Source organism: Mustela lutreola, chromosome 4 (assembly GCF_030435805.1).
Source record: "Mustela lutreola isolate mMusLut2 chromosome 4, mMusLut2.pri, whole genome shotgun sequence".
In the NCBI taxonomy this organism is placed as follows: domain Eukaryota; kingdom Metazoa; phylum Chordata; class Mammalia; order Carnivora; family Mustelidae; genus Mustela; species Mustela lutreola.
The window spans coordinates 116,248,197-116,271,602 of record NC_081293.1 but is presented as its reverse complement, the minus strand read 5'-3'; the positions used below and the strand labels follow the sequence as shown (position 1 = coordinate 116,271,602).

Here is a 23,406-nt window from a genome sequence, read left to right as displayed (position 1 = left end):
TAACAACACTCAAATTGTATTATCAAGAATCTAAGCATAGTGAATGCCCAAGACATTCCTGAAAGATACACTAAAATGGACCAACAGCATTTTTGCACTCAAAGCACATAGGCTCCCACCAGGGAGGTTATTTGATTTTAAATTTTAAGTTGATTTACTATCTTTAAAGGGGCAGACGTTATAGATAAAGCCTTCCCTACCCCATACCCTATCTTCCCTCTCCCTCAGCCTCTCACAAGGGCATATGCAAGCCCACCCCACCCACCCCCCAAAACAGAAAAACACACCTACGCACTCCAGGGCAGGTTCTTTGCGTTTGTTACCCTCTCCTTCATGCACACGTGAGGGCAGACTCATTTTCTCAAAACGTACCTTTGGAGGCAGGCCCCTCCTTTCTCTGTTGAACAATTAAGAATACAGGATCAAACCACATGGAATGGGTATTTTAGATGTTACCTGAAAACCACAATGAGCTACTCCCAGGGCTTGTAGAGAATTCCTACCCTTTCTTGTTTCTCTTGAGTCCCACTACTGATGAGACTGGAGATTGGGATCCCATAGTAAGCTGCCAGATACTTTACATAGAGTCAATGTCTGTGACATGAATTCGTTTCCTGGGCCCTGGTTCGTAATTATTTTCAAACATACTCCATCTACCCCTGAGGCAGAGATCAACCACTGTTACATTGTGTAGGATCTGAGAGAGACAAAGAGCTGCTCTGTGTGGGACTTCCTGAAGGCACAGCTTTCCCATATTGTTGTAAAATAAGACTAGCCAAGTCTGGTATTTGTCATTGTGGATTATGCCCATTCTGACAAGGCATTAAGACTGAATATGAACCAGGGCTGAGTAACATAGAAAGCATGAACTAGTAGCTATTAAGATCCAGAAAAAAGAACCTAGAGGCATACTTAAAAGAGCTCAGGAAATTTTCTAGTATATTAAATAACTTTCAGTAAAACATGCCAACATATTCACATAGAAATAAAACATCTTGGAAAAGCACTCTTACATTCTCAGAGTCATACTGAAACAAAAACAGATTTCCCTTCGGTAAGACATGAATGCTTTTTATGTACATGGTAAAATTCTCAAAATAGGTTGAAAATTAAAGAACAAAAAGTTAAGTACAAATGGGTTAGATACAGGTAAATACTATTTTTGTACACTGTTTTCAATCCACAAACAAGGCTGTTAATATCTACCACGCGCACGTGTAAAGCATTTGTTGAAGACGGTTGCTCAGGTATATGCAATGAAGTATTTCAAAATATTGCTTAAAATTCTTAGTTCTACTTTAGTGGCTGAAATGGTGCAGGTCCTTTTACAAAAACCTCCACTAAAGCTGAGGTCCTACAGCTAAGTGCTCTTTCAGAAGGCAGTCTGTATCTGAATACAGATGTATCTGATCTTGTGGGGACTGCAAAAGAAGTTAACTGGATGTGAATCTGATTTCACTCTAGATCTACATTAAGAACTGATTAGAAAGGAGGGGTCTACTTTGAATTAAATTAGTAAAGCTACTAAGAAACCCAACAGTTAAGCCATAGGTTTTGGTTGGAGAAGACCCATGCTAACATAGTTCTTTCCTGGGATCTGACCACTTTTCTCCTGGCAGTGTTTTCTTCAGGAAAACTAAAACAAGAAGTCATTATGAAAACGTTAAGAAAACCGACTATTAGGAGCGCCTGGGTGGCTCAGTCAGTTGTGTGTCTGCCTTCGGCTCACTGGGACTGAGCCCTGCATGGGGCTTCCTGCTGAAGGCAGGAGCCTGCTTCTCTCTATCCCCTGCTCTCCCCCCAACCCTGCTCATGCTCTCACTCTCTCTCTCTCAAATAAATAAAATCTTTAAAAAAAAAAAAAAACCAAACCCTGATTATCAGTAGGAAATCTCAGCAGAGGAGGCTTTAGGCATATTTGTGCTTTGATTTGGAATAAAGCAGTAGTTGGAACTACAAGAGTAAGACCTTTTGAGGACAAATTGGCTTAAAGTTCTCCCCCACTCCTTTTGACAACTTTAAGAGTGCTTGAAATAGGCATTTTACTCACTCACAGGCTTAGAAGAATTAACTGATAACTTGTATGGACTTCCGAGGAAGATATTAAATTATACCTAGGAGTTACCTCTCTTAAATAAATGGCCTTTAAGTTTACTTTACTATTACCAACAACAAAACTTCTGGTCACAGCTGTGACAATTTGAACCCCCAAAATAAAAATTTATGAGCCTGGGGCCCTTGGGTGGCTTAGTTGTTTAAGTGTCTGCCTTTAGCTTGGGTCATGATCCCAGGGTCTTGGGATGGAGCAGGAAGCCTGCTTCTCCCTCTCCCACTTGCCCTACTTGTATTCCTTCTCTGTTTCTCTGTCAAATAAATAAATAAATACAATCTTAAAAAAAAAAAATCCATGAGCCTATAATTACACACAAAAAAAAGAGATATAAAAGGACCTAATTTGTCATCATTTGTTAAACCAACTCCTTACTTTGAAGTTAATAATTAAATGGAAAAAATAAAATGTTTAACCTGCCTCCCAGTAAAAGATGCATTTAAGGATGACCAAATAGCTCAAGTGGAAGAGAGAATAGTTGTAGTTTATAAAGAAACAGGAACTAATAAATGCTGAAGAAATGGGAGAAATGGAAAAAAAAAATTAAACCTTAATAAAATTATTGATTCAGGCAAGGATTATTATTAGATGTTAAAATCCATAAAGGGCTAATGGGGAACTGGGCATTCATTCAATGCCAAAGGAGCATCATATAGGCAACTTACTAGTCATGGACGGTAAAGTGTAAATGGGGGATTAGACTGTCCTGTTAATCCGGTGATCTACCTTAGCGTTGTTAATGGTGGGTCAACTAGGTAGTTTGTGTTTTCTAATGTGAAGAGATTGAAAGCATATGTCTGATAACAGCAAAAAAATTCCAGCAAAAAATGTTTTATTTCAATCCATGAAACTTTTAGATATAACTTTTAGATTACAGGTAGTTCAGGAAATAAAGGGACAGGAGAAATCACATATTGAAAAATCAAGATGGGATTCTACAGGACAACTGCTCCAGTCTCTTTAAACAACCCAATGTCATAAAAGGGACTATGCTGGATTAAGATGGACCTAAGGGACTTGAAGGGACATGACCAGTTGTAGTGTTGGTCACGAAATGGGTACTAGTTTGGACAGACCAATTACAGTTGGTTAACTACAAATTTGAGGACGACTGGATATTTGAATATATGGTCTGAGGTGAAAGTATTCTGGAATGAGAAAGCAAGGAATTTTGATTGAAAACAATGGATTATAGAGCACTGTTGAATATGATCTTCCTTTGGTTAAAAGAGGAAAATATATACACACAGAAAAAGATGTGGAAGGAAGTGCATTAAAGTGTTAGTGATAATCTCTGAGTGGTAGCAATATAATTGTTTCTTCTATTTTTTTCTAATTTTTTGGCTGTTTAATAATCAAAGGTTGTTTTAAAAGGACTTCTAGAAAATGGTGTGCTTGCTCCTTCTGTTAGATAAATCTGATTACAAAAGTCCTATAAATGAAGTATAAGAGTAAGGAGCCACTACCCACCTGGGGACAGCATATCTGATTTGTAGGTAAAGTAGTTAAAAGAAGTAACTTCTTAAGTTCTCAGTTTATAAAGGTAATACTGAAGAGTAACAGAAATGTCACTGCACACAAAATGAACTATTGGGACTTCATCAAGATAAAAAGCTGCACAGAAAACTAAAAGGCAACCCATGGAATGGGAGAAGATATTTGCAAATGACATTACAGATGAAGGGCTGGTATCCAAGACCTGTAAAGAACTTATCAAATTCAACACCCAAAGAACAAATAATCCAGTCAAGAAATGGACAAAAGACATGAACAGACACTTTCCCAAAGAAGACATACAAATGGCCAACAGATACATGAAAAAAATACTCCACATCACTTGTCATCGGGAAAATACGAATCAAAACCACAATGAGGTACCACTTCACACCAGTCAGAATGGCTAACATTAACAAGAGGAAACAACAAACGTTGGAGAGGTTGAAGAGAAAGGGGAACACTTTTACACTCTTGGTGGGAATGCAAGCTAATACAGCCACTCTGGAAAATGGTCTGGAGGTTCTTCAAAAAGTTAAAAATAGAGCTACCCCATGACCCAGCAATTGCACTACTAGGTATTTACCCCAAAGATACAGATGTAGTGAAAGGAAGGAGCACCTGCACCCCAGTGTTCATAGCAGCAATGTCCACAATAGCCGAACTGTAGAAGGAGCCAAGATGTCCTTCAGTAGATGAATGGATAAAGAAGATGTGGTTCATTCATACAATGGACCATCACTCAGCCATCAGAAAGGATGAATACCCACCATTTACATCGGAGTGGCTGGAACTGGAGGGGATTATGCTGAGTGAAATAAGTCAAGCAGAGAAAGACAATTATCATATGGTTTCACTCATATGTGGAACATAAGGAATAGTGCAGAGGACCACAGGGGGAGTGAGGGAAAACTGAATGGGAAGAAGTCAGAGAGGGAGACAAACCATGGGAACCTCTTGACTCTGGGAAACAACCTGAAGGCTGCAGAAGGTGAGGTGGGTAGGAGGATGGGGAAACTGGGTGATGGGTATTGAGGACACGTGTTGTGATGGGCGCGAGGTGTTAGACGCAACTAATGAATCACTGAACACTACATCAAAAACTAGGGATGTACTCTATGTTGGCTAATCGAATTTAAGTAAAAAAAGTCACTGCACGAGAAATGCAGACAAGAGGACAGTTTTTCTTTGAAATATTCAATTAAAAAAAAAAACCCACAAGTAAGATACATCTTTCTATGCGTCATTCACCCTCCAAATCAAGCCTTGACTACTGATATTTACCCTTAGGAAGAAAAAACTAGTGTCTAGTACTTAAACTGTGTAATGATGAGTCATTTCACGAGAGGCGCCTACCCCATCCCAGCCGAGTTCTTCATCTATGCTTCGGCCGTGGCGTTGGGCTCCGAGTCCTCCTGGGGAGGGAGAGCCGAGGCCTCCTGCTCAGCAAGGGCTTCCCGAAGCTGGCTGCCGAGCACCGCATCGTGAATGCTGTGGAACAGAAGCTCCTTCAAGGCCGGGTTCTCAAAAAATCGATTCTGAGTGAGGTCGTTTATAACTTGGGCTATAAAAGAAGAAAGGAAAATCAGTCCACACTCTGGGTATCCATCTGGACCATTAAAAAAAAATGAGCACTCTTCTACAGTTTAAATATTATAATGATAGAGTAAAAAGTGTCACTCCAATCCTGTCCCTATGATATCACAACCCAGTAGTAGCAGGAAACTATTTTCTGTTTTTTTTTTTTTTAATTTCAAATTTTTAATTCAACTTGTTCTTTGAATTGTAGTTGTTAACATATATGGTAAAATTGGTTTCAGAAGTAGAATGTAGTGATTCATCACTTGCATACAATACCCAGTGCTCATCCCGACAAGTGCGCTCCTGAATGCCCATCACCCAGTTACTCCATTCCCTTCCATTATGGTTTGCCTTCTTCTCTGTTTTTATCTTATTTTATTTTTCTTTCCCTTCCTCTGTTTTATTTAATTCTACACACGAGTGAAATCATATGGTATTTGTCTTTTTCTGACTTATTTCACTAAGCATAATACCCTCTAGTTCCATCCACATCATTGCAGATGGCAAGATTTCATTCTTTTTGATGGCTGAGTAATATTCCAGTGTGTGTGTGTGTGTGTGTGCATGTGTGTGTGCGTGTAGTACACATCAGTATATATATCACACCCACACACATACCACATTTTCTTTATCCAGGAAACTATTTTCTTACATATTCTTTCAGTAGTTCTTTATGCAAATATAAGTAAACATAAATATATGTTTTTATTTTCCCTTTTTTCTTACCCAAAAGAATCTCCTTAGCATTTTACATATATAAAATTCTGGATTTTTAAAAATTATTATTTTTTAACCACTACATGGTATTCTATTGTGTGGATATATCCTCATTTATTTAAGTGGTCCCTTTTCTTTGACACTTTTTTCCAGCCTTTTTTTATAGACAGTAATCCGTTTCTAGAACTGCTTTTAGATGGTCAACGACATGTGCGTGTCATTTTGAGCATGTACAGCTCACTGCTGGATTTGCTCGGTTAAAAGGTAAAGTGCATTTGTAATTGGGAAAGGTAACGCCACTCTGCCCTCCGCAGAGGCTGTTCCATTTTGCACTCCTGCCAGCAACGTCTGGGAGTTCCTGTTCTCCCACGGAGTGCCTACAGCGCATGCTGTCGGACATTCCTCCTTTTTGCCATCCTGGCGGGGGGAAAGCGATGCCTTTGTGTAGATTTCATTTGCAGGTACAGTTTCAAACAAAATTTATTATGAAGCAAAAACAGCAGGCATTGTCATGGAAAAACCTAAATGATTTTACAGAACTATGTTTAGGGTTGCCGTTAATTACTAAAAAATGTACCAGCCCAGAACAGTGGTTGATAAGCTCCTCCCCTCCAAGTCCAGGTCAGGAGGCCTGCCACCACAGCCCAGGAGAGGGGTGTGTGAGCGACTAATTCCAAAGCTAGCTTCAAAGTGATTTTCAGAAGAATAATTTTCTTTTTTTCCCCTTCCCTCCCCTGAATAATTTTCATTTCTGCCAGAAACTAAAATTCAGGGAAACTAATTCCAAACTTTTAAAAAGTTATTAAAAAAGAGAGAAATGAACCCAAAATGTTAAAACTTCTCCCCATTCTAGAAGCGTACTCACCGCTGCATCCTGCTAAATACACATAAATACCGACATCTCCATATTCTTTAACAATCTGTAATAATGTTGAAATAAAGTTTAGTTTCTCTCGACTCTGGGCCTGAGGCAAGTCTCTACCAGTCTGTACTTAGTGACACAAGTCTCTAGTGCCTTCACCTGAGCTATTTCGCTTTGGTAATTACACATCTTTGAGCTAAACGTTTAAAACTAATTTTGTATTTCTCTTAATTTTCATATGGATGGTGATCATGAGGGCAATCAAAGAATTCTTTTTGAGTTTTATGTAGATGTAATAAAGGGGTTGGGGTACTGATTGGTAAAAGAATCTTCTTGTAGAGCTATCCCCTGACATATTCACAAAGAACGATGGCAGGAATGTGCTTTGGGTTGGGGAAGGGGCCAGCGGGTGGGGGGGGTGGGAGGCTGGGGGGTTTGGACGCAGCATGACTGCCCACGGGCTGATGAGCTGTGGTGGTGGGCCTCGTTACACCACGCTCTTTACTCTGGTATGGTTTTGAAATTTTCCCCAGTCAAAAGTTGAGAAAAACAAAAAACTCAAAGAAGCATTTTAAAAGTTGAAAGGGGACCCTAGTTCAACTCTCTGATTTTACTGACAGCACAGAGCTACGAAAACGCCTCATCTAAGGGGATGCTTACCCCAGCCAGGGTTTTCACGCCAACAGAGTCAATAAAGTTGACCTGCGTGAAATCCAGAATGACGGTGTGAATGTTCTCCCCGGGGGGCATAAATCGTTGCAGTTCCTCAGGGAATGTGTTCTTGATGACTATCGGGGGATATTTTACTTCATCATTCTCTTCTTCAGGCTTTGTGGCATCTTCTCCGTCTACTTCTGCGTCCTGTCAATGGGTAAACCAAACCAGAAGTCTATGAACAGCTCATGTGTTGGTTCTGAGAGATTTATATGGGAAAGTTAGTCCCCACCCTCTCAAGCCCCTGACTCCACCAGACCTCTTCTAAAATATCTGCCATATCCCCACCTTGTAATGGGACAGAAAAAGGATGTGTACATAATATTCAGTTTTGGCTCAGTTTCTTTTTTCTCTTCCTCCTCTTGGTTTTGTCCAATGAAATCCACTCTCCTTAGTCATCATATCCAATTTCTGCTCACTTCTAAAACAGTTCCGTTAACTTCAGCATGGCCGCAAGTTACCACATGCTTGAACAAAATCCAGCCTTTGAGGTTGTTTTGTTTTTACTATCAGCTGACTGAATCTCTAACGCAGCACCCCGGTACAACTTATTAAGGTACTATTGTGTGATCTGTATTTTTTTTAGAACAATGTTTTCTGGGGCTCATATCCCTACCTTTCTCAGAAGCATTCTCATAACTGACCTTACCATGTATCTTTAATATATAAAGGGTAATTCGATTGTTTCTAAGCTTTCCTTTTTTAGGGGCTTCCTGTTGCATTAAGACTTCAATCACAAATGAAGGTGGGGGGCGGTGCAGATCAAGGAAAGAGGGAAAGCTACAGCTCCAAGACCACTTACCACTTTGACAACGGTTGCGTTGGCCACATTTGCATTTCCAACTTCCTTAGCATACTTCTTCATGGCCTTTCTTCTCGCTCCCATTATGAGTGCTGGGTTCACTCCTGTCTTTACAGAAGAGCAATCCGTGCAAAATCACTTCTTGGTACTCAGGAACCCACCCCAATGCAATACATTTCAAATCTCCCCTGTGACTGTTTTTGGAGCCAAGTTATCACCCCACCTCTTGCTCTATCTTTCCCTCAGGCACCCTGAGCTGAGCGACTCCTTCATTAAAGAAACATGAGTAACTCTCCTTATCCTAATGTGCATTTAGCAGGATGCAGCACGGAACACCCTAAAGTATCAAAGAGAATTTTTAAAGAAGTACTTTTCAAATGTACTCTCAGATACTTTTTTTTTTTTAAAGATTTTATTTATGTATTTGACAGAGAGGGAGAGAGACAGACAGACAGAAAAAGGAACACAAGCAGGGGGAATGGGTGAGGGAGAAGCAGGCTCCTCTGCTGAGCAGGGAGCCAGATGCGGGGGTATCCCAGGATTCTGGGATCATGACCTGAGCCGAAGGCAGATGCTTAATGACTGAGCCACCCAGGCATCCTGTACTATCAGATTCTTATATTTAAGAGACTCTATGGGTTGATTGGGAGGTTTTCTTATATGCTGGGTGGTGTGGGGTCCAGTTTTAATCATGACAAAAGGAACCCACATGATCCGAAAAGTAAGACACCTAAAATTATTTTTTCACTCTTTTTCTTAAAAAAAAAAAAATTTTTTTTTTTTTAAAAGGTAGTAGGTGCCCATGATAAAAGAGAATGACTAGTGGTGTTAGTGGTGTTGGTTGTACAACAAGGTGGATGTACTTAATTCCATCTGCTGAATGCTGAATTTACTGAAAATGGTAAATTTTATGCGTATTTTACCGCGACAGAGAGAGAGAGAGAGAGAGGGAGAGATAATGAAATAGTATAAAAGGTGTATCAAGACATTTAACTGTCCCTCACATTCCTGTCAATCCACAGGTCCCCTCAAAAATAATCAATTTCTTGGGACTCACCTTTCTTTTCAAAGCACTGCTATACAAGTCGCTATTTGCATAATAAATTGGGGCATTTATTTGGAATATTTTTATTCCAGGAATTTCTTTCACCTAAGAAATAAAATGTTAGTGAATTTAACACAAGGAAATATTTCAGAGTCAAAGTTGCACCCGCCTCCCTCCTCTAACCTGAAAGAATCAATGCAGAGGTCCCGAAGGCCCTCTTCGTGTTTAGATAAAATCCCATCCCTAGCCTACCTACTCGTGCCCTGGAGGAAGGAGGTCTGAGGAGAAAGCCTTTCATATGCACATCTTCACATTCCTTTTAAGAGTCTTTGTTTTATATTCACCATAAAACACAAAGAAGGAACCGAAAACTGTTATAGCAAAAAGAAAGCAAACGGGTAGGGAGGGCAGGTTCATCCCTGGAATGCAGGCAGGAGCTGAAATAGACCCAAGTTCAACAGAGTGAATGCTTTAACCCAGGAGCCTGGAAGAACTCTAGAAGGCAGCTTGGAAGTGACAAACCCACCACAGAATTCTTTAGAGGGAGGAAGAATGAACAAGCTAAATACCGGTTTCATTTCCCAGTAGCTTATTGTTGAGTCTGAGAATTTCTTCCCAAACATAAAGCAAACCAAAGAGACAAAGCTAATTTTAAAAGGTTTTATACAAGTCTTCTACATGCCCCCTAAGGAGAGTCCAAATCAAGGAATTGCACAATTTTGAAGGTGCAAAATTGTGCACGTACAAACCATCCTCTTAGGTTCAGTATTTGGTAAATACATATTTTAATTGCAAGAATATCTATTTATCCTCATTAAAGAAAGAGGGAAAGTAAATATTAGGAAGTTGAGTAATTAATGTAGAGTATAAACTCTAAAACTGAATCCAGACAGTAAGTTCGAGTTCAAGCTTTTCATTCTAAATGGAACACCCCTCCTTTTCAGCCCCACTTTTTGTCCTTCATAAAAATGATATTTAGTCAGCCGATCCCATGACATGCTTACAAATATTTATTTTTAATTTTTTAAAAGATTTTATTTATCTGGCTTACTACCATTTAAAATGAGAAAAAAGTCCTACCTCTTCATATGCATCAATATCGATATACACATCAGTGTCAGGAAGCTGTCCAAGGACTTTGTAGCTGGGACTAAAGACAGAGGGACAGTGGATAAAAATGCCATTGCCTCCAGGCCCCATATGTGATTTAAACAGGAAGCTGCAAAGTTTACATGCCATGTGTGGACTTGCTAGTGAGCTCAGGAATATTCTTTGCAGAGAGCTTCACATGGATCACATTCCCAGGGCCTTTCCCGGCCTGCCTCCACAGCCTGCCCCAGACACACACGACACACACATCCACACACTCGTCACACATACACACACACCTAACAGACACAATCTGGTTAGAACAAAAGACCTGGGCATTTAAAGATGGGAGCAGAAGTGAATGGTGCAGAGTTCAAGCCATGCCAGGGAATGTGTAACTCCAATTCTCATCCACTCAATAGAAATCTCATTAGCTTAGAAGTTTTAAGTTTTAAGTTTTAAGTTTTCTTAAGTTTGGTTTGAATAGATTTTAAACATTAATTTTCGGGAGCCCTCCTCTTTTTATAGGATAATGTGGCTCAAACTGGATTCTGTAATAATGACATATACTAATACTTAAGCACCTTGTATTCCCTTATTATATCCTACACATGAGGCTTATTCCTGCTGCTGTGTGGATAAGAAACTGAGACCCAGTGGAGTGAGTTGCTCAATGTCAGAGGGATGGGCAAAGCCAGAATATGGCTCAAGGTCTTTGATCTCACATTCCATGGACTTGCTATAATGCCCTGGTGCTTCTTAACAGGTATGCACCAGGGCTTTGTGTGTTAGAATATATGGTATGACTGTGAGCTGTTTTTCTGGGTGAATTCCTTCAAAAAGCTTTCACAGAATACACCCTATATGTCAGGGATTGGACTCTAGGAATATCCCCTTCACAGCCAAGATGCTCCCAGTCTTATGGCATCTGTCAACAAATAGAATATATTTAAAGTCAACACTGCAATTCTAGGCAGGAGAATGACATCCATCCCAGTTGTACACTCACCTCTGTGTTCTGTAAATCACAGTCAGCAGAGCTATGATCACAGCTGTAATCAAACCATAGTCCAATCCCAGGAACAAGGAGGAAACAAAAGTGGTAAGCCAGATGGTCTACATGAAAGACAGAAAGCTTTATGTAGAATCACGTTAAAAATTTCCTAAGGGGGGGGAATTTCCTAAGAGTCTCTCTCTCTCTCTCTCTCTCACACACACACACACACCCTTAACCTTGCCAGACTACATACCACATATAACAAATGACTATACTAACTTCTCTTTCTCACGTTTTTACAGCACTCATCCACGTGTCTCAATGACATATTAACCTAACAGTCATCTTTGTTACTTACCAGTTCTATTTTGCTCGTTCTCCAGAAAAACGGGAGATCTGCGAATTGCATAAACATTCCTTTCAGGTTGACGATCACAATGGCCGACAGCACAGCCTGAAACAGAGCACATCACACATGCATCTCCTCTCGTGGCAGCAGAGCCCCCTTTGCTGGTTCCTCACTGTCCTCCCACTGCCTGCCCCATGCCCTGCGCAGGTCTTGCACGCAGCAGTGATGCTACTTTGGAGCCATGAACACCTGGATCTCCAGGATTTGGTTAGCTAAAATGGGCCTTGGAAAACCAGGCTTATAGCCTACTAGCAAACCTGCATGGTGGTTAAAAGGTTCAGAACTAAGCTTGGTACTCGAGGAATTATCTCACCTGTGGTCTTCTTACACTATGATTTTCTCCACTCTGTATCGTCCCTCATCTCTGCTATATTAAACAGATTGGCAAACACTTGTCTTCAGAGTAAAGGTCATCTCAGATTTTTAATGGAAGTACAAGTCATGGAAGATCAAAGAGAGAAGGGACCTTGGAGATGAGTCAGTCCAAACCCCCACTTTGCAGATAAGGAAGCTCAGACCCAGAGATGTCGAGACGGCTTTCCCAAGGTACCAGACTGTGGGGCAGGGCTGTAGATTGTGGAGTGGGATCTTGGTCCCAGCCTTGGCCCTTTCTCATACCACTGTGCTAGGGTTACAGTAAAAACCCATGAGATGGCCACAAAAATATAAACAAACGAAATAGCACAATCTCTACACATGGAAACACTTCACACCAAGTCGCAACTATGCACCTGGGGTAATGATTCAAAGAGGAATCCGGTGGCTAATATGACCAGCAGAATCATTAGTGAGGCCAAACAACCTGCAAGCTGAATGAGAGAAGACACACGGAAGGGGCTTTTAGTTTTTTGATAATCACTGCGGGAAGATCAAGAAAATACGGATTCAGGCAACTCATCAAAGCCACTATATAAACCTTTAACTCCTTCCCACACCTCTTTCTCAAGTTTTGTTTTCTCTTACAGCTTTTATATAGAGGCTGAAATGATTAAAAACTCTGACAGAAATGCCCTTCCCTGGGGTGAGAGAAAGGTGATAATGACCCAAGACCCACAAGGACCAGAAGAGTCAAAGGAGACTCTGCTGTCCAAGGTGGTAGCCAGTAGTCACGTGAATGCTGGAACACCAAAAAAATTACATTTTAAAAAATTTTTATTTTATTTTTTTCGGTGTTCCAGCATTCATTGTTTATGCACCACACCCAGTGCTCCATGTAATACGTGCCCTCCTTAATACCCACCACTGGGCTCACCTAACCCCCTACCCTTCTCCCCTCCGAAACCTTTGGTTTGTTTCTCAGAGTTCACAGTCTCCCATGGTTCATCTCCCCCTCCAATGTACCCCAATTTACTTTTCCTTTCCTTCTTCTAATGTCCTCCCTGTTGTTCCTTATGCTCTACAAGTAAGTGAAACCGTGTGACAACTGACTCTCTGCTTGACTTATTTCATTCGGCGTAATCTCTTCCAGTCCCACTCATGTTGATATAAAAGTTGGGTATTCATCCTTTCTGATGGAGGCATAATACTCCATAGTGTATATGGACCATATCTTCTTTATCCATTCGTCCGTTGAAGGGCATCTTGGCTCTTTCCACAGTTTAGCAATTGTGGACATTGCTGCTATGAACATTGGGATATATATGGCCCTTCTTTTCACTACATCTAGCTATTACATTTTCAAAATCATAATTAAATACGACACAAAATTCAGGTCTTGGCTGCATTTCCCACATTTCCAGTACTCAAAGGCCACATCTGTCTAGTGGCTGGAATATCAGCTGATGCAAAATAGTGAACATTTCCAAGACTGCAGAAGGTTCTACTGGACAGTGCTGGCATCCTGACCATCCATATCCAGCCTCAGGCTCTCACGGCAACATCCCTTTCTGAACTCTGAGATTCACCAGTAGCAGGCAGTGTTGTGTAATTCTCATTTTAACTGGAGAATATACCTCTTCCCTACAGATTCAGTACCTGTGACTCACTTCAACCATTCATGCCTTTCTCTGATTCACTACACAGCTCACCGGAACACCAGGCTTCAGACACAGTGGCTTTGTTTGGGTTCCGAATAGAATCAAGGGATTAAAACTTAGCACTCCAAACTACCAGTCCTCAGAGGCCAGTTGTATACACACCTGTGTCTTCCCTCCAGTTCCCTCCTGAACAAGGCTTCGAGACAAGGAGCATGAAATGGAGAAAGTCTGGAAGAGTGAGCCAATGGAATTGCACAGTCCCAGGGCAATGAGCTCCTTTTCCATGTTGAAATAAAGCACATGAGAGGTCAGTCACTCTTCAGGAAAAAACAGGCATGATGGCTCATTTAAGACACATGCTCTGTAGTAGCTGTCTCTTCATTCTCTTTCCAGAGACAAGAGGTTTTTTTTTTTAGCATGAAAAAGACTTGGAGCTTTTATTCTGTCAGAGGCCAAAGCTGCACTCACTACCTACTCCCCACTTTCCCAAACACACTCTCTTACACAATTAATAGTTTTTTTTAGTAAAAAGAAATCTGTAGCAAAAAGGGACAAACTATTTTTGTTACAAGAGAGTTATTGGTGTACAGAACTGTTGGCATCTTCTACATGCTTGGACTGTTGTTCTTCAAGGAGCACAGGCCAGTGTCCTCTTGGGACCTATGGGTGAGCCCTGCTCTCATGGCTATCTCTGATTGTCCTAGTTGGATCACTGTGTCTGGTGGGAATGTGGAGCATTTCGTCTTCTCTTAGAAATACACAGTGTGTTAAAGGATTGTCATGCCAAAATTATGGCTCATGGTATTCAGATTAAATATCTTCTCTATAGATAGATTATAAAAGGAGGTAGCAGGCTATGTGGGGGCCTCAGTCAGTTATGTGGCCAACTCTTGATTTTGGCTCAGGTCATGATCTCAGGGTCATGAGATCGAGCCCCACGTTGGGCTCTGTGCTGGGTGTGGAGCCTGCTTAAGATTCTCTCTCTTCCTCTCCCTTTGCTCCTTCTCCCATCCTTCTAAAAAAATTTTTTTTAAAAAGAGGTGGCAGAAAACATAATGTGGAGTTTGAGTGACAAATCACATATCCAAGTTTAATGAACCAAGAAAGTCTTCCCAGAAATAGTTCTAGAAAAACATTTGCTTCTCAGGCTGTGAGCTTTCAAAAAAATAGGGATAACATCTGTTGGTGTATGGCAAACTGAAAGCCTCCCGTCAAAGACTACCTCTTCCTAGCAGGACCCCTACCTGTGATAGGAGGTAGGACAGTACCTCAGTGCTCTGATGATCTAATGCACATAAATAATGATAAACTATAGTGTTTAAGAAATACATGTTTCTAATACCTCCAACATCAAACTAGAAGTTCTTCTAACAAGACAGAGAAATTCAAATCGGTTTGCCTTCTGTGATTATACCATAATGAAACACCTGCAGGGAATGAATGATTTTTTACCTGATTGCCATCAACCTGGTAGCCATGTTTATTTGCCAAGGTCTTGGCCATTGAGATGGTCACCGAAAAGCCAACAATGGCTATGGCAATGGCATCCACGTACACGAGGTGGAAGAGGCTGGTGTCCGGGTTGGCAGGAGGCAGTAGCCTGAAAGGTCAAGCTAACTTTAAGCCAAGCATTGTGACCACTGGGAAGAGAACATGCAGCTAGCGGGGGGCATTTCAGAACAGCATCACCTGCAAATGAGGCAATCAACACTTCGATACTTGTTTGCTCTGGTTTGGCAAAAAAGAACACCCTCTTTGACACACGGGGATTCTTTTTAGGTCCCAAGCCTGGAGTACTGGCTTCCTACCTGAGTGGGTTATCAGCAGACATCAGATGCTGTTTTATTTAGAAAAGGAGTAACCCCACACCTCCTGACACTCTGTATAGCAGGTGTAAGTAAGACAGAGAACAGGAAGAAGAGAGGGTCAGCGAAGGGCTCGGATGGCACAAGACATCTGAACCAAAGTCTGAGGGCAGGAAGGGTGTTCAGCAAGGGCTGTCTTAGAGGAGAACTGCTATCCAGACTGCTCCCCTGTGTTATTTCAAGTATAGACTCTGCTTCCCAGGGTCCCTTTAGGTGAATTTCTAACATGGGAAAGGAACAATAGAAGATGATACTCTTTGGGTCTCACCTGGTAGTTCTGGAAATCTGGAGGGACCAACGGGGAACCCAGTTTTTGTGGTCCATTCTCATAGTTTGGGACCCTTGCCCTAAAGGAACAGAACAGAGATTCCCCTAGAATGGTATGGGGAAAGGGGCACTATGGGTTTTCAAGGGCACTTGATTCAATTCAAGGCATTGGGCTACATAAACGTCAATCAATTTACATACCATATTATTCTTTTTTTACAATAATAACCATTTATTAGGTACTTCCCCTGTGCTACGTTCTGTGCTTATTTATCTCTGACAGCCCTGTGAGCTATGTGCCACCATGTTCCCCAGTTTACAGAGGAGGAAAACAAGCAACCTGTCCAAGGGACAATGGTTCAGGTACAAATGGGCACCAGTACAACAGAAAGCATGAGGAAACTGCCTCCCTGGGCCTGTTTCTCCAACTGTGTCATGTCACAGTGACACAGGGGGTGTTTTGAGTTCTGGGGTTAGAGAAAGATAGGGGGAGAAGGGGAAAAAAAAAAAGAACCTATATTAAGTTAAGCCTACGTCTCGTGCTGTATGCTTGCCATATGTCATCCCATCTGTCCTCACAGCAATCCTCTTTGCTAGGTGCCATTGTTATCTTAATTTATAGGTGAAAAAATGGATACTTGCAGATATTGATGTTAAGTTATTTTCTTGAGAAGGAGCAAGGAATCCAGCCCAGGAGGTCTGCCTGCAAAACTTATTGTCTTTCCCTTGTACTTTGTCGCAGAAGTTTAGCTGGGAAGGAAGCCCGAGCAGCAGATTTGGGACCGCAGAAGAACAGGAGAAAAGAGGGTATACTGGAATGAGATAAGGAAAGTAAACCAAGAAAGAGGATGTACTGCCATGACTGGCATCTTTAAGAGTCAACTGCCACTTTCTGGACACAGTCCTGTGTGTGTTATTTGTGTGTGTACAGATGAGTGTGGTAGTTTGCATTCAAATATGGCCGCCAACAGTTCCTCCCATGCATGTATGGGCGGCTCCTCCTGCATCTCGGGGAGATCTGATTCCCCTCTGGTGAATCTGGGCTGGTCTTGAGATTTGCTTTAGCCAACTGAATGTGGGCGAGTGAGGCTGTATGAATGCTTTTAGCCACCTTGCACCTTCTGCTTTTCTGTCTTGTTTCCCTGAGTCACTACATAAGAGTCTGGCTCTCCTGTCAGGGTCACCATGTGGGGGGAGAAGATGCCAGCCAGCCCTCCACCCGACGTATCAGACATGGGAGTGAAGCCCACCAGCAACACTCTCAGACATCAGCAGTGGCCTGAGAGGCCCCAAGTGACAGCAAGAGACCACTCAGCTTCCTACCTGGACTGTGGATTGTGAGCAAATAAATGGATGTTCTTCTAAGTCGCTGTTTTGGAATTACCTGTCCTTTGGCTGTAAGACTCAGAGATAACGGAAATGGTATGATTATTTGTAGATGGGTGGTTAGGTAAGCGTTATATGTTTCCTGCTTGGTTTTGGGCAAAGTTCCAGAAAGGGGAGCCAGGTTACAGAAAGGTACAATTTTTTTGTTTTGTTTTTGTTTTTTAAAGGATGGCTCTCACACATGGAGGAAAAGCAACATATTTGGGTACAGTGCAATAGGGAAAGGAAGGTACTAGGTAGAAACTGTGGTGAACTGTATGTGAAGTTTTGTTTTTTTTTTAATATTTTATTTATTTATTTGACAGAGAGAGAGAGATAGAGATCACAAGTAGGCAGAGAGGCAGGCAGAGAGAGAGGGGGAAGCAGGCTCCCTGCTGAGCAGAGAGCCCGATGCGGGGCTCGATCCCAGGAACCTGAGATCATGACCTGAGCCGAAGGCAGAGGCTTAACCCACTGAGCCACCCAGGCGCCCCTGTATGTGAAGTTTTAAAAGGAGAAATCTAAGTCTAAGGATTCACATTTAATCAAATTATTTGTGATTACTGAATATAACTGTCTTTTGGATCTAGTCAAAGACTAATGCTTGTTCAGCACATGACTAATTGTTAGAGACCCAGGTGTGAGGTAATGGAAACAGCAAGCAACTGAGCGTCGGAAGACTGTATTCTGGGTCCAGGCTGGGACTCACTGGTGAGCCACTAAGCTGCATCCCCATCTCTCAAATGTCACCTTCTCTGATAGCCTACCTCACACAGCAACCCAGCCTGGCCCTATCCCTTGCTGGCTTCCCTCTTCTTCACAGCACTTTTTATTGTTCATTTTCCCCTGTCCCCTCTCCCCCTCCCAACCCCCTACTCCTCTGAGGGCAGACATTTTTTGTTTGCATGGCTGCCTTCGTTTTTAACTGCCACGCTCCCGGCACATAATAGGCATTCAATAAACATATGCTTACATAAAAGAAACTCCTTACTGTGTAAAATGGAGATAGCATATATGTCAAGAGTGTTATTGTGAGCACCAATGGAGATGGCGGGTATAAAAGTATAAGTCCAAATTGAAAAGCAAGTGTTACTACTGGGTTACACTTTTACATGGAATCATAAGTAACACGTTCATGACAAGGATCCCTTGTTCTGAAGTGGAGTGCATGTTTCTTCCTTCAACACCTGCTCTGGGGTGGGGGGTGACCTCTGGCTTTAAGGGGAACACCTGGCCCTATGTTTCCCAGGAAAATCTTAGGGGCAAGGCTTGATGCCGTAGGTCAGGTTCATCCATGCCCAGCATCTGGGCAAATATCTGATTTTGCTCATCTGGAGAGAGAAATGAGGGTGGCAAGACAAAGAGACAGTACAAGAGACAGAAAGACAGAGACACACAGAGAGATACAGAGATAGCCAGAGCATGTCAGAGAAGAACAGAATGAGGTGGCTATGAGAGGCTCATAGTTATTCTAGCTTCCTCAATCATAGAGAGAATAGTAAAACATTTTAAAGGTAGAGTTAGAGAAAAGGAGATCAATAAAGAAAAGAGGACTTGAAACTAGAAAATCTGTTGAAATAACACGCCACAGAACGTCCAACTGGCAAGTCTTAAACACTTCCAGGTGATGACTCCCAGCTGTAACTTCGAAGCTGCCCCCAGACAGGAGTGATTGCTGTGCTAACCTGATGGCGGAGGAGACTGAGGCTTTAAGGGGTAAGTGCCTTGCCTGAGGTCACACAGATAATAAGCCTCAGGCTAGATCTAGGTATTTTGGCCCTTAATTCCTATGCCATCTGAAGAGATTTTAAAAACCAGCAAGTGCTATGCAACAGGAAACAAAAGAAAACACTACATGCCAGTGTTTGTGGGACTGTAAAATGGTGTATCCACTCTGGAAGAAAGTATGGAAGTTCCTCAAAGTGTTAAAAATCGAACTAGCCTATGATCCAGCAATCCCACTTCTGGGTATATATCCAAAAGAATGCAGGCAGGGTCCTGAGGACGTATTTGCACACCCATGTTCACAGTAGTAATATTTACAACAGCTAAGAGGTGGAAACACCCCAGAGGTCCATGGTTGGGTGAATGGATACATAAAACGTGGTGTACAGACATTGGTGACATTTCATTCAACTTGGGAAAGGAAGCACATTCTGTCACTTGCTATAGTACAGACGAAGTTTAAGGATATTATGTTGAATGAAATAAGCCAGTTGCAAAAAGATAGACAGAATTCCACTTATACAAGGTACCATGAGTACTTAAATTTATACAGAGAAAAATAATGGTGGTTGCCAGGGGCTGGGAGGGTGAGCAGAAGGAGAATGGAGAATTCTTGTTTAATGGGTATAGATCTGCAAGATGACAAAGTTCTCAGGACCCATTTCACAAAAATGCAGATATACTTAACAGACTGAACTCTATACTTCAAAATGATTAAAATGGTAAATTTTCTGTTATGGGTTTTTTTACAATTAAAAAAATTCCTCTCCCGCTCTCTGCCTGCCTACTTGTGATCTCTCTCTGTCAAATAAATAAATAAATAAAATCTTTAAAAAAAACAACACTAAAACCCCCCAAAACTCAAAGCCTTAGCTATTTGATATGTAGGGAAAAGAAAAAGAGATTTTAAGAATACTAAAGCAGGAGTTAGAAACAATAGTAAATCTACTGATTATTCAAGTCACACTGTTAACTTAAAATGGTTTTCCTACCCCAGAGGAAGTGTCCCGACGACATCCACGTTGTATGATTCTTTTAGGTTAAACCCAGCTGAAATGCCAGTCCCCATCACCACCTAGAACAGACACAAATCTGAATGTGCCTTTATAGATGAAAAGTCAACTGCCACCACCATTATCTATTCTCACTTTCAACTTACAGTTTTAAAGAACAGAATTATAATTAGCCTCTAGCATTTCTACCTGCTCCTGATGGCCCTTCCCCCACAAAATTAGAATGGTCTCTACAGCTGCCTTGTGCCTGGCGTTCTTTCCTCTTAATTTTGTTCTGTTCCCTGCTGAGGTGTCTGGCCAGCTGACTGCAAAGAGAAAGAGCCATAAAACCTTCCAAAAGTTGCCTCTGCCTTTCTAAGATGGCAGGAACAAGGGACGTTGGAGGGTGTATTGTGAGGGGGATGTACCAACGGCGTGTCAATCCTTCCACTGACCCGCTGTCCCCACCAGCTGTGGTTCAAGGCCTTGGCTAGCCCCACAGTGGTTTCCCACCTCAGCTGCACACAGGGTCACAGATTGCCTCTGTGCATGAGCCTCCTTGGATGGTCAGATTTAGTTGACGTGTAAGTATAGCCCTTACTGACATGTGACGGAAAAATAACAGAAGGAGAAGCAAGTTCCTTCATCTTGAAGAACTACTGCTATTGAACTTTCTGAGTGGGTCATCCAGGGGAGGAGGGCTGGCCGGGGCAGCGAACCAGTCCTTACAGTAGTGGCAGCTGCAGGAAACCAATGATAACATTAGTAATAAACCATTGTGGTCATTTAAGAACATAATAGAATATACAGTAGTTCATGGCATGTGCATTATTTTTACAATAGTTCCTAAGTCGTGAGATGTTACTATGTATTAACTACTTAATGCATTAACTACTTAATACTGTTAGGTATTTCTTTTGGCTTTGAAGAGCCAGGAACCAACCAAGAAAGTCTGGGAACGTGTCTCTTGATCTTTTAAAAATGGAAATAGCCTCATTTTTTTAGGTTATTAATGTTGTAGGTGCTCATTATAAAATAATTAGACAATAAAATTTTTGAGGAAGAATAGTCTCCCATAATCTCAAAGATAATTCCTATTACAATTTTTATGGATGGCCTTTGCCTGGATTTTAAAAATCATCTCTGTCCACATTTTCCTTTTAGCGTATTTGTGAAGGTTTCCCTTGACACATTCTAACCTTCTCTTGACAGAACTGGGAGAAAAAACGTAGCACTCCCTGTTCCTGCCCTGTCCAAATCCCTCACCAAGACAGCCAGGTGTTTGTGGCAAAAGTTGACTTGACTTACCGCAAAGAACTCTAAAGGAATGGGTGCCGGCAATTTCTCTTTAAATCTCTCATTAAACTCCTTGCCACCCAACAGCAAACCAAAAACCATCAGCCCGACGCCTAGAGAACACACGTTGAGGTTTTTAACATTCTGCAACACAGCAACTGTACTCTGTAACACAGTGAACACTGGAGGTTACATCAAGCAATAGCCCCTGGACAGACAGACACACTAGTGTGCTAATCCACCCCGGCCATCCCATCACCTTGTATTTCTAGTGAAAAGTTCCCAGACTGAAATCTCTCTCTCCCACCGATTAGGAGGCATTTTTACCCAGTCATACAACTTTATAGTTTTAATTCTTTTTTCTTTTTCTTTTTTTAGAGAGAGAGCACCAATGAGCGAGGAGGGGTGGGGGAGAGGGAGACAGAGAATCCCACGCAGATTCTGTGCTGGGTTCGATCTCATGATACTGAGACCATGACCTGACCTGAAATCAAGAAATAGTCAGACACTTAACTGACGGAGCCACCCAGGTGCCCCTGTAGTTGTAACTGTTATCCAACAATCTTATATTACAATGTTCTGAGATCTGGTAATGGCTCAATGTAGTTTTATCATATTCAGAAAAGTACCCCTTAAGCTGAGTCCCGAGCATGAGGAACGATTAGGAGTTGATGTCAGCAAAATAATGCAAAGATAAATATACAGAAAAGCCTTTTGGGGGTGAAAGAGGGAGAAAGAAGTCATGGGTAGCAGGTGAAAAAGCGAACAGCTCTACTTCAAAGGCAAGAGTGTGCTGAAGTCTGGATGAAGCCCAGGAGAGTTAGAAAAGAAAGTCTCCAGGGCGTCAATCAGTCAAGTGTCTGCCTTCAGCTCAGGTGGTCATGATCTCAGGGTCCTGGGAGTGAGTCCCACGTCAGGCTCCCTGCTCAGCAGGGAGTCTCTTCTCCCCTCCCGCCCCTCCCCACTGCTCATATTCTCACGCACTTGTGTATGTTCTCTCCCTATCACAAAAACAAATAAAATCTTAAAAAAAAAAAAGAAAAGAAAAGAAAAGAAAAGAAAGTCTCCTACTTTTATCTTAAGGTTGCAGCCTCAGCACTCCAAATGTGGTCAGTACTCATGTGGCCCCTAGACAGTGGGCTACACTGAGCTCAGGCTACACACCTTTGCCTGTCGATGCCTAGAACACACTCAGGGGCTTATCTGTTTTATTTCCTTTGTGACAAGGCACAGAGAGACATCTCCATGTAGGAAGCTACTATGGGAAACAAAGAATTTAGTTATTTAGGGCATGTTCCTACAGTTTGATCCCATTCTCAGCCATCAAGGACTCAATGTAAATGTCACTTCCTTATAGTGACTTTCTCAGCTCCCTAATCGAAAGGTCTCCCTATTCAACTTCCACAGCTGCCTGTACCTTTCCTCCATAGCATGTAACATGGTTTGCAATTAATTACATATTTGCCAATTAATGGTTTACTATCTGCCTTCCCATGGGACCTGGGGTCCACAAGGGCAAGGGCCGTATCTGCTCACTCACTGTGCCCAGCGTGGTGAATGGCACACAAACACCTGCAAAGGCCATCGGTTCTTCTGCCCAACACTAGCCTTAGCAGCATCTCAGAACTTTTGATATGAAGCATTTGACTGACATTTGATTTTAATTATTTCATAACTTCTTCTTTATCCATGGAATATTTAGAACTAGGTTTTTTGTTTTCCACATGTATGGGGGTTTTAAAGCTATATTTAGTTATCGGTTGTTTATTCTACTACATTGTGTGAGGAAATAAGGAATTTTTAGAATCTGTGATCAGTTTTAACATCATCAGATCTTATCATTGTTCCCTATGTGCCTGCAAATAATTTATATTTTCTCTGATTCGGGTGCAAGGGTCGACACAGACTTTATTAGATTCAATGGGTAATCGTGTTGGTTAAATCTTTTATAGATTTACTTTTTTATTTTTGGGGGCCTACTTGAGTAAGCAGTTTTAGAGACAGGTGTGTTCTCCTGTAATGCCTTTAAATTATGTCAGTTCCCAAAGAGAACATAATTTGGTCTAAAGAAAAAGCAGTCTCTTCAGCTAATTGGGTGAA

General features: G+C 41.7%; 1 protein-coding gene across 4 annotated transcripts in view; it reads right to left on the bottom strand.

The window, feature by feature from the left end:
• Nucleotides 1-2,353: 2,353 nt before the first annotated feature.
• Nucleotides 2,354-23,406, bottom strand: part of SLC26A5 (solute carrier family 26 member 5) — a 55,972-nt gene continuing 34,919 nt past the window's right edge. For 2 of the 4 annotated variants that reach the window (XM_059170895.1, XM_059170892.1), the window contains 13 exons: nucleotides 21,319-21,471; nucleotides 20,011-20,093; nucleotides 15,249-15,396; nucleotides 13,959-14,072; nucleotides 12,552-12,629; nucleotides 11,770-11,865; nucleotides 11,424-11,530; nucleotides 10,406-10,475; nucleotides 9,338-9,430; nucleotides 8,281-8,388; nucleotides 7,425-7,625; nucleotides 6,768-6,822; nucleotides 2,354-5,168 (listed from right to left, as the gene is read on the bottom strand). In XM_059170895.1, coding sequence (XP_059026878.1) covers nucleotides 4,984-5,168; nucleotides 6,768-6,822; nucleotides 7,425-7,625; nucleotides 8,281-8,388; nucleotides 9,338-9,430; nucleotides 10,406-10,475; nucleotides 11,424-11,530; nucleotides 11,770-11,865; nucleotides 12,552-12,629; nucleotides 13,959-14,072; nucleotides 15,249-15,396; nucleotides 20,011-20,093; nucleotides 21,319-21,471 — 1,491 coding nt within the window. In that variant the 3' untranslated portion in view covers nucleotides 2,354-4,983. Of the gene's footprint in view, nucleotides 5,169-6,767; nucleotides 6,823-7,424; nucleotides 7,626-8,280; nucleotides 8,389-9,337; nucleotides 9,431-9,491; nucleotides 9,763-10,405; nucleotides 10,476-11,423; nucleotides 11,531-11,769; nucleotides 11,866-12,551; nucleotides 12,630-13,958; nucleotides 14,073-15,248; nucleotides 15,397-20,010; nucleotides 20,094-21,318; nucleotides 21,472-23,406 lie in introns of those variants that run through there. The other 2 variants (XM_059170893.1, XM_059170894.1) reach the window with 2 other exon arrangements.